General features: G+C 45.4%; 1 protein-coding gene across 1 annotated transcript in view; it reads right to left on the bottom strand.

Moving 5' to 3' along the window:
- pdzrn4 (PDZ domain containing ring finger 4) overlaps window positions 1-16,288 on the bottom strand; it is a 547,764-nt gene that overhangs the window by 488,136 nt on the left and 43,340 nt on the right. Inside the window, exon 5 of the mRNA XM_086008682.1 lies at window positions 6,817-6,924. Within this exon, the coding sequence (XP_085864808.1) occupies window positions 6,817-6,924 (108 nt within the window). The remainder of the gene's footprint in view (window positions 1-6,816; window positions 6,925-16,288) is intronic.

The following is a 16,288-nucleotide window of genomic DNA, read 5'->3' as shown; positions in this document are numbered from 1 at the left end:
CAACAGACACTGGAGAGTGAGAAGGACAGAACATTTTTGCTCAAAATCCTTCCTTACAAACCGGAGCATAGCAAAATACAGCTGCGATTAATTTAAATCTTTACATTTACTAACTGTCAACAAAACACAGGTGATGGCAACCCAAGCCTTTATGTTACGTGAGAAACTTTCAAAATTCAATCAATTTATTCAGTTTTTTTTAATTGAAATTATTTGACAACGTGAAGACAGACAATGTTTCTCTGCCCGGCTATTTGTCTGATTTATGTTGTCGCTCCGGAAAAAAATGTAAACAGTGGATAACATGTGAAACTTTACCTGAAACAATTCATTCTGCAACTTGATTTCACCTGGGTAAAGCTCCAAAAGAAATTCAGAAATCTTTCCACATCGTGACCACGACGAGATATACCCTTCCTGCTGTGAGAGAGCCCACCATGCGCACTGATGGACGATGGGAAATTCTGCACAGCTGATGCCATCTCCCTGAAGCCAACAGGAGTGACAGTGCTGGGTCAAAAATATCTACTTTAAGCCCTGGCTTTTAGGAGAGGCTGTGGCCTTCATGTATAGAACGTTAAAGAAGCAACTCAAACACACAGAAGAAAACTTTACAGGTTAAGATTAATCATCTTGTGTTACAAACCTCATTTTTAGCCCATACTCACCAGGCTATGAACATAAAAACAGCAGACAAAATAAAATAATCTAAACGCATTTTGAGCCATTAGTTTGGTTTCTATTCTTTTTGTTAAGTTGCTGATTGGTTCTCCAGACTGGTCAGTGAAGATTGATTCCTTTCACAAGTCTTTAGTAGTTTCTCATTTGTCAGCTTCTGTTACTTTGCTTGCTTTTTTCTTACATTCCCTTCCTACTGAGCTTTGAGTTGCTGCTGTTTTATTAAGGTGAAATTTCAAACAATGAAAAAGTATGATACCCAAAATATCAGAGGAACTGCGACATTTCAAACAAGGCATGCACATAATCATACTGCTTTAATATATGTGAGTGAGTGAGAGAGAGAGAAAGAGAACGTGAGGGAGGGAGGGATGAAGGAGGGAGGAAGAGATACTGACAAGAATATGTTGTTCCCCAATCCCTCTGCACCTGCTCTGCTAGTACTCAATTCATTTGTAACCAATGTTCCCTTTACCCGTGCAGCGCTCGGAAGCACCCGCGTAGCTGGCTCACCGGCTCGTAAATGGGAAAAACCGCGCATGCATGATATTTTGAATGGGAAAGGGGCCGCACCCGAAAAAAATTAAAGGGAATATTGTTTGTAACCCCAGTAAAATACTAAAATTATTTGGCCAACCCTTGCCAACTCTGCTGAAAGCATCGACTTAGTGTCTAAAGTTAAGGCACATGGGATTGGGGGCAAGGTATTGACTTGGATAGAGAACTGGTTGGCAGACAGAAAGCAAAGAGTTGGAATAAACGGGTCTTCTTCCGAGTGGCAGGCAGTGACTAGTGGGGTACCGCAGGGATCGGTCCTTGGACCCCAGCTATTCACAATATATATTAATGATCTAGACAAGGGAACTAGATGCAATATCTCCAAATTTGCAGATGACACAAAGCTGGGTGGGCGTGTGTGCTGTGAGGAAGATGCCAAGAAACTCCAGGATGATTTGGACAGGTTGGGTGATTGGGCAGAAGCATGGCAGATGCAATATAACATGGATAAATGTGAGGTTATCCACTTTGGTGGCAAAAACAGGAAGGCAGATTATATCTGATCTGAATGGCAATAGATTGGGAGAAGGGGAAGTGCAACGAGACCTGGGTGTCCTTGTGCACCAGTCGCTGAAGGTAAGCATGCAGGTGCAGCAGGCGGTTAAGGCGGCAAATGGTATGTTGGCCTTCATAGCGAGAGGGTTTGAGTACAGGAACAAGGATGTCTTGCTGCAGTTGTACAGGGCCTTGGTGAGACCACATCTTTAGTATTGTGTGCAGTTTTGGTCGCCTTATCTGAGGAAGGATGTTCTTGCCATGGAGGGAGTTCAGCGAAGATTCACCAGGCTGATACCTGGGATGGCAGGAATGATGTATGAGGAGAGATTGGGTCGAATGGGCTTGTACTCGCTGGAGTTTAGAAGAATGAGAGGGGATCTCATTGAAACTTATAAAATTCTGACAGGACTGGGCAGACTAGATGCAGGAAGGATGTTCCCGATGGTCGGGGAGTCCAGAACCAGGGGTCACAGTCTAAGGATAAGGGGTAGGCCATTTAGGACAGAAATGAGGAGGAATTTCTTCACCCAGAGAGTGGTGAACCTGTGGAATTCTCTACCACAGAAGGCAGTAGAGGCCAATTCATTAAATATATTCAAGAAGGAGTTGGATATATTTCTTAAGGCTAAAGGGATCAAGGGGTATGGGGAGAAAGCAGGGACCGGGTCCTGAATTTGGATGATCAGCCATGATCTCATTGAATGGCGGAGCAGGCTCGAGGGGCCGAATGGCCTACTCCTGCTCCTATCTTCTATGTTTCTATGACTCCTTGCTGAGATATGGCTCCAAGTTCCTTATTCAAATGCCGTTATTCATGTGTGAACTGCTATTCCACTGTGGAAGCATCACAGCCAAGCCTAACCGTAGCCTAAACCGACATTCCTGTTCTCTCTCACTCTCTGGTTCAGCTAGTCACTGGATAAACTCACCGAGCCATTGGAGGGAGGGGGCAGGGAGGGCAGCTTGTATTTATTTGAACCCCAACAGCCCATGGCTGTGAAAGCTCTCACTGGCACTGAAAGTCAAAACCGTAAGTTACATGGCAAAACTCTTTCAATTTCTCAAAAAGAGAGTGCATTACAGAATAAAGCCTGCCTTGGATTTAGAACTATCTGAACTCAGAGATTAGATCTGAGCTTTGAAATCACTCCCAAGTACTCATTCATTATTAGTTATTATGCATGCTCTTTCAATTTTACTGTACGCTTATTGGGAGGGAATCTGCAGCTGAAGATTGCTCAACACATATGAATTACTGTATTGCACTTTAATATTACAATGCATACTGCATTTGAGGTTGCTCAGGCTCCTCCAGCATAGATACAATTAGAACCAAAAGGGGATTATGTGGACAGTTATTTCTGTATTAACAATGGACCACTGTATCTTCCATGCTAAACCAAAATTTGGATTTTTCTCCTATATGAGAGTCAAAGAAAATACTGCTTTACCTCAAAATGGAAAAAAAAGTCAATTATTCCTGTTGATATATTCTGTACCTGTAGCTTTAGACTGACTCATTAACTAGTATTAGATGTGATACAATGGTTTCAAAATGAAAGCTACTGAAATCCTATCCTTAGGCACGAGCATAGGCCTGTTGGGTCGAATGGCCTGTTTCTGTGCTGTAAAATCTACCCATCAACAATACATTATTGACAGTAACAAACATATAAAGCCAATTGGTATCAATTACAGGTCTTCCCCTGCCTTTAATTCTCCCTCACACCATGGATTGGACAGGTAGATGAAGGAAAGGAGGGTGCAGAGATACAAGAACAGGGTGGGTAAATGTGACTAGAACTATTTGCTCGTATGGAGGGTAAATGTCAACATGGACAGGTTGGGCCAAACGGCCTGTTTTCTTGTTCTGCCTTCTATGTATTTCTCAGGCATGAAGACAGGAAGATAATTGGTTCCCAGGGCCACTGACGTCTGAAACTGGCCACAAGGAGGTGCTCAACAGCTGGTGGTGGCTGTGGCGGAAGGAATCATTAACCCTCTGATTCTTGCTGCTTCCCAGTGGAGGCTGACTCGCACTTGCTTGGTGGTGCCCTCTGGTGGCTCAGCCCAGATCAGGAAGTCGCCTTGCTTGGCGTCCTGTTTGTGATGCTATGGGGCTCTCCATATATTAGTGTACCGACTCACGTCACCACCAGAGCGAGATGATTTTCCTCTCCTGAAGGTGCTGGACACCCAAGTACTTGCTCAAGTGGCTGCGTGCAAGTCCAGACAACAAATGTTGACGAGACTGAGGGGACTCAGAACTGGACTCAATACGGGTTTCAATGCACACATTATGCGTGGCTCAATATTGCACCCAGAGGTGTCTTTATCCACTGGGCCACAGGATATCATGCTTTAATAAATCTAAAAAAACTGGCTAGTTTTGCGCATACCAGCGCTGTTGAACCCAACAGAACGAAGGGCCTTACTTCAATGATGTAGTGCAAACAACCAGCCTACTGCACAGATATAACCAACCAATGTGAGCAGCACACATGAGCAATGAATGGGCAAAGCTGAAGGTGACCGAAACGAATAGCAGCATAATCCTTCGGAGCAGTCATTATGGGTCACAGCTGGACAACAGCTGCAAGTCTGAAAATTCCATTGACAAAATATCGCAAGCAAGACCCTTCCCCATCCAGCAAAGAAAGTCCTTCTGGGAATACTGCCGAGCCCCTGCTTCCTCTCAGCACAAGAACACAGCATATCTTTAGTACTTTGCAGTGCGCTGATTCAGCCGCGTATTTGTGCATTGTTACTTTGGAATTTTTCTGTAACTTTCGAGGGCTTTCTTTTGTGAACTCTCTCTTCTCTGTGCTTCAAGATTCAAGCAAATTTTGCAAGATCATAGTAATGAGATTGAAACAAGTTGCTGGTCAACAACCTATATAAAATGGGATTCAGTATAAATATCAGTTAATACATCGTTGTGGAAATTTCGCAGTATAATTAGGAACTCCTGCTTTCATTAGTAAGTCAAGTGTGCTCCACAGTACAAACTCCAATCACTTACTGAGAGAGAGTTCGGACTCCATACAGCACTTTTAAAGGGACAATTTGCTGTCTTTATTTTCAAGCCCCACCTAATATTCTTATCGATGTGCATGTGCATAATTACACTGATATCTGAGACCAGTAACAGCAGAAATATACAGCTACAGCGATAGTTTAGTAAACTGACAGCGCCGCAGTTAGGGAGCTAAGCAGTAGCCCATCACTAACTCTGATACATCATGCTATTCTGATCGAACAATCACTGGATTTGGCCAGTTCGCCAACATCAAAACCAGAAAACAGCTTCTCCCACTCACCTCACATTCGCTCAAGTCAAACTTCAAATTTAGAAAATTAGCAACAGTTTCAAAACAACTATTTTTCCCCCTACATCACCTAAATTACACTGGCATGTAGTAAATTTATCCAGAACTAATCCAAACAGGCAGCCTTTCAAGTCAGTAACCTAGCAACACAGGACGGATAGTTTATTATGACACCATTCGTTTAGCAGTGCTGAATGGCCAACGGTGACATCACGCCTATTAATCACAAGGGCTATGAGTCATGACAAAAAGGCAGCCATTCACATCAATGGCTCAGCAACTTGGAATGGCTTCTTAGGACAGTGTTAGTTTAGCAACAGGCCTCATCACGGATTGCTGCTTGTCGCATTAGGCAAAAATGTATACAAATTCAATTTAAGCATTTAAACATTTACTTTGGCAAACAAAGCCATGATGGTTAAGGTAAGCGACTTGAGGATGATGCAACATCCCACAGCAAATGTCTACACTTACCGTACACAGAGCAAGTTGCTGCCCCAGGAGCACAATCTGGCACAAAAAGTCCCACAGGCAATCGAAATAGCAGCTTCCAAGTGATAACAAATCGCCTGCTACAACAAAACACTTGGTCTAACTGTGACTGAATGTTTTAAATGTAATGTATGTTGTCACTGGGCTTGTTCACTGTACGGATACCAAATACACAACAGGAAATGTCACTGTTCAGTCAAAGGGCTTGCACGTCAGGTGACATATTTCTTGTACAATACCCTTATAATTAATCACCTCAAATTGCTCCCACCAGGGAGAATCTCCAACACATCGCCCTGTGCAATTTTAAACACCCTTTGCCGACACAACTCAACTTTGGAAGGACCAAATCTGTAATCGTACTGCTGCCGAATTCGTCAAGTAGATAAAGCATAAACATTTCACACACCCACCATTGCTCAAATCCGTCAGGCAACAAGGCAAGTTGAAGATGTTTGAGCAGTGCAGCTCAATGCACTCTGTGCTGATATGAAGGCCTCCCAGAAAAACAAAGTATTGGGGGATTTTTCTTAAGAGGAAAGGGAGGATGGATAGTCCTTGCACATTTTCTGTTTTGTGGGGCATTCAGATGCATCCACATAAATATGGAGACTGTGACCTGCTTTTAGACAAAAATTGTTCTTTTTCTTCTCGCCAATTTTCTCACCTTCCTTATCGTGGAGTCGCTGGCTCATTGCTGGAGCACAGCTCCACGGGTGGGAGTACCTGACACAAGTGGCCATTGCTCAGCCGAGGCAGCAAGTGTCGCCCAGCTATTCAACCGTACTGGTATCACAGCTAACTCCGATCCTGGTTCTCACCTGATGGCCACACAGGCATTTACAAGAGGTGTCACTGGATAGCAATCAGTATCGGGTACCCCGACTGATTTTTTTTTTACCTCCCACCCACTCCCTAACCAAGAGGTGCCGAGGCTACTGGCAGCAATCTTGCCTACTTTCAGCCAGGGGAATTGCAAGTGCACACAGGGTGGAATGAAGCTGGCGCCTCTCCTGTCTGCGTGGTTCAACTGCTCGCTGGATTAATCTGAGCCGCTGGCAGCTAGGCCCGGATACAAGGTCTCACTAGGGCAAACGATTACCAGTGCTTCATTTAAATACAAGATGAACTGTTTTGTACATTAAGCTCAAGAGGGATGACATAAAGGCACACTGCCTCCTTAAAAGGAAGAATGGAATGCGCTTGCCCTAGTAAGTTGAAGAGCAGACATCAATACACTTAGCCACACCTCCTCTCTTACCTCGATGATCCTGTCATGAACTTGCAGTCCATCTGCTCTGTCAGCAGGCCCATTCTCCATAACTTTGGAAACATAAATTCCTTCGCTTGAAGAATCCTCCTCACTGTTCTATAAAGCAAGACAACAATGAGTCAGTGGGGGTTGGGGAATAGGCAACCTCCAATAGAGCTAATTACATTCATTCCTTGGTCTCTGGGTCGGAAAGGGGAGGGGGAGGGGGGGAGGCTAAAAATTTAGAGTTTACAAACTCAAATGGTAACATTAAACTCTGCTCTGCAGGATTAACCTGGGTTCCTAACACTCAAACATACTGTTATAGTTATTTCAGACTTGTAGCTGTGGCTCAGCTGGTAGCTCTCTCGCCTCTGAGTCAGAAGGTTGTGGGTTCAAATCCCACTCCAGAGACTTGAGCACATAACCTAAGCTAGCACTTCTGTGCAGTACCCAAGAGGGTAGACCAGGTCTCGATTTAACATCTCACCCAAAAGAGGGTAGATGTTAAAGATCCCATGGCACTATTTGAAGAGGGGCAGCACCGAGTCAATATTTATTCCTCAACCAACATCACGAAAAAATCATCAACACTTTGCTGTTTGTGGGATTTTGCTGTCCGCAAATTGGCTGTTACATTTCAACAGTGACTACACTTCAACAGTACTTCACTGGCTGGGAAGCGCTTTGGGACACCCCGAGGTCATGAAAGGTGCTGTGTAAATGCCTGGGTAACAAGAACCTGAGAACAGATGTAGATTATTAAATTAACAAAAATAGTACTGAAAATATATTTTTCATTTTTCAGGATTTATTAAGGCCTCGGCACGATACTCAGTCCAGCAAAACTTTTCATCTAATGGTGTTTGCTTCATCTTTGTAGCATAATTAGTTGCAATTGGTAGTTAGGTCAATACAAGGAACAGCACGAGTTACGTACAGTAATTATTTTTAGACCCATTTTCTTGCAGTGTATTCCAGTTGCTCTTGAACTGCAACAGGCGTTAGTGAAGTGCACCTGTACGCCTCACCATGACAACAGAGATGTCCAAATAGCGCCTTAAAAATAGCACATTCCCGAAAGCCGCTCCCAGCGACTAAAATAGGGATGGAAGAGAGCAAAGTGCATCTATTCCTCAGAAAGGCTAAGTTCTGCACGTGCACTTCTCAGACTCCTTCTGTTCTCAAGAGAAGTATTAAGTTAAGCCAACTCTGCAGCACAATCTTCCAACCAATCATGTAAATCCCCACCAAGAAAATAAACTGCAAGATTAACAATTAAAAACTTCACAAATCACTTTACCGAGAGGATAAATTAAACATCAACTCGTGTGTCCTTTGAGGATCTTAGCGAAAACCTAGCAAAACTTCACTTCAGGTCCGTGTCCCTGATTTGCCCTCATTAAAAAACACATCTCGGTTCACGCCCTACAGCCCACGCCCAGGTTTAATTCCCTGTGTAGCCAAGTCATAGTTCAACTCAAGATGATGAAGACTGAGGAGAATTCTTTCATGGCGAGGTCATTATTCTAGAGAGTTAGCCCATTTCTAAACTGGTTGTGTATTTCACAGAATCACAGAAACCCCACAGTGCAGATAGAGGCCATTTCGGCCCATCGAGCCTGCACCGACACATATCCCACCCGATCCCCGTAACCCCTACACCAACACATATCCCACCCTATCCCCGTAACCCCATGTATTTAATCCCCCTAACATGAAGGGTCAATTTACCATAGCCAATCAACCTAACCCGCACATCTTTGGACTGTGGGAGGAAACACGGGGAGAATGTGCAAACTCCACACAGACAGTCACCCGAGGCCGGATTCGAACCCGGGTCCCTGGCGCTGTGAGGCAATAGTGCTAACCACTATGCCACCTATTCATTTCCTAAGCCCACTCCTTCAACAGGACATGCACGACTACTTCACTCATCGACTTCTAATCTCACTCCCTTAACATCTCCCCCACCTCCCTCAAGATCTGTACTCTCTTCCTAAACTTGACAAGAGGGGTCAGAAGGACAATGCCCTGAAATCTTGCAGGTGGTGGTTGATTTGGGACCGTGCCCGCCAACACTGACCCATGGCCGAGTTTGCCGGGTCATTGGGTAGACTCCTTGTTTCCATGGGGCTGCCAGGAAGTGCCACTTAGGGTGTTTCTTTGGGGCCCAACCCCCTTCTCCTCCTCCTTGCCCCATCGTCAGGAAACTGGGGTGACTGGCAGAGAACTGCCGAGGCCCACGCTCCCGCCCCCTCGGGCATTCTGACCCATTACCCGGCTTGGACCTCACCAGTGGGGCCAAATGCACTCTGTAGATACCTCATCTTTCTCAGTGTGCTGGCTGCACTGATGCACCAGATCCCCATCTAGGGCCGAGTGCGATCCACTGACTTAAGGAGTGCCCTCCCCGCACCGCCTCCCCACTCGTCATTTACCTGGTATGGGCAGATGGAAGTTTACTTGGGGTTCCATAGGCCTCCACCATAGTTACAACTGGAGACCGATAGAACCCTTGTGGAATTTCAAGTCCAATATTTTTATTGCAAAAATTACTGGGATAACACTGATTTAGCTTCCTCCATGTTACTTCCAAACCTGCACTCTAAGAATGGTACTTAGCTTATTTCAGCTGCACCAGTTATAGGTTTAAACAGTATGGCCTAAAAATTCGGTGGCGCCCCATTTGGGGCGCCAAGCTCGCCTGGGCACCAGAAGTCCCACCCCGGAAGGAGCCGGGAGCGCTAGCGGGATATTCAGTTTGAGCGCCCCAAACGGAAGCGGGGCGCTGCTCACTGCGGTACTGCAGGCCATCCTCCCCTTCTTAAAGGGGAGGGGCCAGCACCAGCGCGCTCTCCGATCGCGAGTGCCGGCAAAAGAGCCCGGCACCGAGGAGAGGTGCCGGACTCTCGGGACACAGCCGGCACTGCCCGGGGGGAGGGGGGGATCGGGATCAGGAGGCCGGGGAGGGCCACGCGAGGAGGTGCTGGCAGGCGGCCACCGAAAAAAATGGCCGCCCCGCACCTCCCCTTTAATTTCCGCCACCACCGCCACAGGTAGGCCCGCCTGAACCGGTTGCGATTTGCGACCGGCGCTACGGGGGGGGGGGCACAACCCAATATCACGTTCGGGGCGGTAGCTGGGCGCTGCGCACACCGATGACGTCATCGGTGGCAGCGCAGCGCTACAGGCTAACGCTGCCATTAGCGCCCCGCTAAATTTCACGGGAGGTGTGGCCAGTGGCGCTAAAGCCACTGAGTGCCCTCTTTAGGTGCTAACTGGTGGCACAGCCCACCGAATTTCTAGGCCTATTTCTTTACATGGGATAATATTTTGTGCTGGGTTTAATTCAATTCTTTCCCCAGTGTTTTTCCATTACAGGTTACAGAAGAAACTGTGTCTCGATTTTGGACAAGTGACGAGCTTTGTCTGGGAGAAAACAAAGGGTTGGGAATTAAATTAGGAAGGGCAGAGTGGAGGACCGGTCCTCAAAGAGGAGGAGGTGCTCTTTACTCATGCAGTGGCTCTCAAGCACACATCTTAGACCTGCTGTGAATAAGCACAGTACTCTACTTCCAGATCCTACACAAACTGTCTGTGGCCTTTGGGAAGCTCTGGGGGGACTTTTATTTTTGATTGTTTATTTTATTTAATCCCTTTCCCTTTGATCCCTTTCCCTACTGTTGTGTCTCCATGAGTCAACTTTACTGACCAAGATGGGCTGGGGATAGGGTTGCAAAATTCCAGGAATTTTTAAAAGAGGAAACTTTCCATGGGAATTTAGAGTTTTTTTGCACACTGATGGTTTTTGTCTCTGACCCTTATATTATCTTTGTCATCAAAATAGACATACTGTTCCATACAAATAGAAACAGGCTTTCAAAACTTTATTTAGGTTATAATTTTGAACTTTATTGAACCCCCACAAGAAAGACCCATCTAAAATAAAATAAAAAGAGCGTCAGCTTATTTAGCCTGTAATTTGTCCTTATTTTGTCCCTTTGAGTCTCCTGAGACTTCTACTCATCATTGCTCCTCCTGACTCTCTGACTCTGGCTCTGACGTGTCCATTTCCTCCTCTGTGTCACTGTCTAGCTGTGTGGTAGACACATCTGTATCTGGCTCAATAAGTTGTAGGTTCGCCCGGATAGCCACCAGTTTCTCCGCTCTCTCGTTAGTCAGCCTGTTGCACACCTTTGTATGCGTATTCCCAAAAAGTGACCAGTTTCGTTCAGAGGCCGCTGATGAAGGTGGGATTTGGAGTATTGCCGATGCAATGGGTGACAGGGCCTCAGATGCACAAAGTCCCTTCCACCAGGTATGTGCACTGATAAGCTTGCATGATTCCCATATCCCATCCCCATTCCAAAGACCTTGCTTGGTAGAGAACTTTGCCAGACTTCCCAGAACTTTGCCCACGTCCAGATTGAGGTGGCGTGAGAGGGTAGAAATCACACTGTAAGCGCTGTTGATCTGTTCTCCAGAAAGTATTGGTCTCCCAACATGCTTTGGGTCCAGCATGTATGCTGCAGCATGAATCGGCTTGACACAAAATTCTTGATGCGTCTGTATGAATTGAACAATTGGCTGCTCGAGGAATTCCGGCTCCGTGTTGAAGAGCTGGAGTCCGAGCTTCAAACACTGAGACACATCAGGGAGGAGGAGAGTTACCTGGACTCTGTGTATCAGGAGGTAGTCACACCAATTAGATTAATTAATTCAGATGTAGTCCGTGGCCAGGGTCAGGATGGTGTGACTAGAAGTGAGGCAGGTACAGGGATCCAGGAGGTAGTGTTGGAGGAGCCGCAGCCCTTGCTCTTGTCCAACAGGTTTGAGGCTCTTACTCCCTGTGAGGATGGGAACAGGGACTGCGGGGAGGATGAGCAACCTGGCCACAGCACCGTGGAGTGGGGGGCCATTCAAGTGGGGGGAGTTAAAAGAAATGTTGTAGTGGTAGGGGATAGTATCGTTAGGGGGATAGATAGTGTTCTTTGCAGCCGAGAGCGAGAGTCCCGAAGGCTGTGTTGCCTGCCCGGTGCCAGGGTTAAGGACATCTCCTCTGGGCTGGAGAGAAACTTGGAGTGGGAGGGGGAGGATCCAGTTGTCGTGGTCCATGTTGGTACCAACGACATAGATAGGACAAGGAAGGAGGTTCTGCTGAGGGAGTTTGAGCAGCTAGGGGCCAAATTAAAAAGCAGAACCACAAGGGTAATAACCTCTGGATTACTACCTGAGCCACGTGCGAATTTGGCTAGGGTAAATAAAATTAGAGAGTTAAATACGTGGCTCAAAGACTGGTGTGGGAGAAATGGGTTTTGCTTCCTAGGACACTGGCATCAGTACTGGGACAGGAGAGAGCTGTTCCGTTGGGACGGACTTCACTTGGCCAGTGCTGGGACTAGAATCCTGGTGAATCGAATAACTAGGGCTGTAGAGAGGGCTTTAAACTAATTAGTGGGGGGGAGGTTTTAAGAGAGCGAAAAATAAAAATGACAGCGGAGAAGGCAATAGAGCAAGGTAGCAGTGGGGGAATTAAAAACCAGAGCGTGTCAGGAAGGGACAGAATGTATAATGATAAAGGTAAAGTAGTAAAAGGGGTAAAAGCAGGAATAAATCATCAGAAAACATATTTGAAAGTTCTTTATCTGAATGCACGCAGCATTTGTAACAAAATTGACGAGTTGACGGTGCAAATAACTACACATGGGTATGATCTGGTGGCCATTACGGAAACATGGCTGCAAGATAATCATGAATGGGAACTAAACATACAAGGGTATTTGACAATTAGGAAGGACAGACAGGAAGGAAAGGGAAGTGGGGTTGCTATGTTAATCAAGGATGGAATCACTGCAATAGTCAGAAATGATATTGGGTCAAAGGATCAGGATAGTGAAACAATTTGGGTGGAGATAAGGAATAATAAGGGGGAAAAGTCACTAGTGGGCGTAGTCTATAGGGCTCCTAACAGTTGCAACTCTGTTGGTCGGAGTATAAATCAGGAAATAGTTGGGGCTTGTAATAAGGGAACAGCTATAATCATGGAGGATTTTAACTTTCATATTGATTGGACTAATCAAATTGGGCATGGCAGCATTGAGGAAGAGTTCATAGAGTGTATTAGGGACGGGTTCCTTGAGCAGTATGTAACTGAACCAACCAGGGGGCAGGCAATCTTAGATCTGGTCCTGTGTAATGAGACAGGATTAATAAAAAATGTCCTAGTAAAGGATCCCCTTGGAATGAGTAACCATAATATGGTTGAATTCCAAATTCAGTTTGAGGGTGAGAGAGTTGGATCTCAAACCAGCGTACTAAGCTTAAATAAAGGAGACTATGAAGGTATGAGAGTAGAATTGACTAAAGTGGACTGGGAAAACAGATTAAAGTGTAAGACGGTACGAGAGCAGTGGTCTACATTCAAGGAGATATTTCACATCTTTCAAGATAAATATATTCCAGTGAGGAAAAAGGGGAGTAAAAGAAAAGACAGCCATCCGTGGCTTAGTGAAGTAATAAAGGATAGTATTCGACTGAAAACAAGGGCATATAAATTAGCCAAATCTAGTGGGAGGATAAAAGATTGAGAAGCATTTAAAAGCCAGCAAACAATAACTAAAAGATTAATTAAGAAAGGGAAGATAGATAGAAAATAGATAGGGGGGGGCACGGTGGCATAGTGGTTAGCACTGTTGCCTCACAGCGCCAGGGACCCGGGTTCAAATCCGGCCTCGGGCGACTGTCTGTGTGGAGTTTGCACATTCTCCCTGTGTCTGCGTGGGTTTCCTCCGGGTGCTCCAGTTTCCTCCCACAGTCCAAAGATGTGCGGGTTAGGTTCATTTGGCTATGATAAATTGACCCTTAGTGTTAGGGGATTAAATACGTGGGGTTATGGGGATAGGGTGGGATATGTATCAGTGCAGGCTCGATGGGCCGAAATGGCCTCTATCTGCATTGTGGGGATTCTGTGATTCTGTGTGATTATGAAAGTAAACTAGCAAAAAATATAAAAACAGATAGCAAGAGTTTCTACAGCTATATAAAAAGAAAAAGGGTGGCTAAAGTGAACATTGGTCCCTTAGAGGATGGGACTGCGAAACTAGTGGTAGGGAACATGCAGATGGCAAAGACGCTGAACAAATATTTTGTATCAGTCTTTACAGTAGAGGACACTAAAAATATCCCAACACTGGACAAACAGGGGGAAATGGGGGGCAGGAGCTAAACACAATTAAAATCACTAAGGAGATGGTACTCAGTAAAATAATGGGACTTAAGGCGGATAAATCCCCCGGACCTGATGGCCTACATCCTAGGGTCTTGAGAGAAGTGGCGGTAGGGATTGTGGATGCATTGGTGATCATTTTCCAGAACTCCCTGTACTCAGGAAAGGTCCCGGCAGATTGGAAAACTGCTAGTGTAACACCCTTATTTAAGAAGGGAAGTAGACAAAAAGCTGGAAACTATAGACCAGTTAGCCTAACATCTGTGGTTGGCAAAATGTTGGAGTCCATTATTAAGGAAACAGTAACAGAGCATTTGGATAAACATAATTTAATAGGACAGAGTCAGCATGGTTTTACGAAGGGGAAGTCATGTTTGACAAATTTGCTCGAATTCTTTGAGGATGTAACATACAGGGTGGATAAAGGGGAGCCAGTGGATGTAGTGTATTTGGACTTCCAAAAGGCATTTGACAAGGTTCCACACAAAAGATTACTGATCAAGATAAAAAATCACGGGATTGGGGGTAATATACTGGCATGGGTGGAAGATTGGCTATCTAACAGAAAACAAAGAGTTGGGATAAATGGTTCGTTCTCGGGCTGGCAATCAGTAACTAGTGGTGTTCCGCAGGGGTCAGTGCTGGGACCCCAACTCTTTACAATCTATATTAACGATTTGGAGGAAGGGACCGAGTGCAACATATCCAAGTTTGCCGACGATACAAAGATGGGAGGGAAAGCAGTGAGTGAGGAGGACATAAAAAACCTGCAAAAGGACATAGACAGACTAAGTGAGTGGGCAGAGATTTGGCAGATGCAATATAATGTTGGAAAGTGTGAGGTTATGCACTTTGGCAGAAAAAATCAAAGAGCAAGTTATTATCTAAATGGAGAGAAACTGCAAAGTGCTACAGTACAAAGGGATCTGGGGGTCCTGGTGCATGAAACACAAAAAGTTAGTATGCAGGTGCAGCAGGTGATCAGGAAGGCCAATGGAATCTTGGCTTTTATTGCAAGGGGGATGGAGTATAAAAACAGGGAAGTCTTGCTGCAGTTATAAAGGGTATTGGTGAGGCCACACCTGGAATACTGCGTGCAGTTTTGGTTTCCATATTTAAGAAAAGATATACTTGCTCTCGAGGCGGTTCAGAGAAGGTTCACTCGGTTGATTCCAGAGATGAGGGGGTTGACGTATGAGGAAAGGTTGAGTAGGTTGGGACTCTACTAATTGGAGTTCAGAAGAATGAGAGGCGATCTTATCGAAACATATAAGATTGTGAGGGGGCTTGATCGGGTGGATGCGGTGAGGATGTTTCCACTGATGGGTGAGATTAGAACTAGGGGGCATAATCTTAGAATAAGGGGCTGCCCTTTCAAAACTGAGATAAGGAGAAACTTCTTCACTCAGAGGGTAGTAAATCTATGGAATTTGCTACCCCAGAGAGCTGTGGAAGCTGCAACAAGAATTTTTTTTTAAATGGAGATAGACATTTTCCTAGCAGATAAGGGAATTAGGGGTTACGGGGAGAGGGCAGGGAAGTGGACGTGAGTATAGATTCAGATCAGCCATGATCCTATTGAATGGCGGAGCAGGCCCGAGGGGCCGTATGGCCTACTCCTGCTCCTATTTCTTATGTTCTTATGTTCGTATGTTCTCCTCTGCTTTGAGCAGCAGGGATGTGGGTAGGGCAATGCTGATTTGTTCTTTTAAATCAGTAAAAAGCCTGAGAACATCTGACAAGACAGCGTCATCTCCTTCAATCTGAGCAATTGCAGATGCTACTGGTGAGAGTAGTTTAAAGCTGCTAACCACTCTCTCCCAAAACACATCATCCAGCAGTATTTTTTTGATGGTGGTTTCCATATCCCCAGACTGGGATATTGCCATTTCTTGCAGCGACTCCTTACCCTCCAGAAGGCTGTTGTACATTATGACAACGCCACCCCATCTAGCATTGCTGGGCAGCTTCAGTGTGGTGTTCTTGTTCTTTGTCGTTTGCTTGGAGTTGTAGGTTGCTACAACTACCTGTTTTCCCCTGACATACTTAACAACTTGCTTGGCTCTCTTGTACAGTGTTTCCATGGTTCTCAAACCCATGATGTCCTTGAGGAGCAGGTTGAGCCCATGAGCTGCGCACCCAATAGAGGTAATATGAGGGTAGACCTTCTCCACTTGAGCCCAAGCAGCCTTCATATTCGCAGCATTGTCAGTAACTACCGCAAAGACCTTTTGTGATCCAAGATCGTTGATG

This window comes from Somniosus microcephalus, chromosome 16 (genome assembly GCF_052327205.1).
Source record: "Somniosus microcephalus isolate GS21.2 chromosome 16, FLI_Smic_1.0, whole genome shotgun sequence".
NCBI classification, from domain to species: domain Eukaryota; kingdom Metazoa; phylum Chordata; class Chondrichthyes; order Squaliformes; family Somniosidae; genus Somniosus; species Somniosus microcephalus.
The sequence above is the reverse complement of the archived record's forward strand: the minus strand, read 5'-3'. Positions and strand labels throughout refer to the sequence as shown.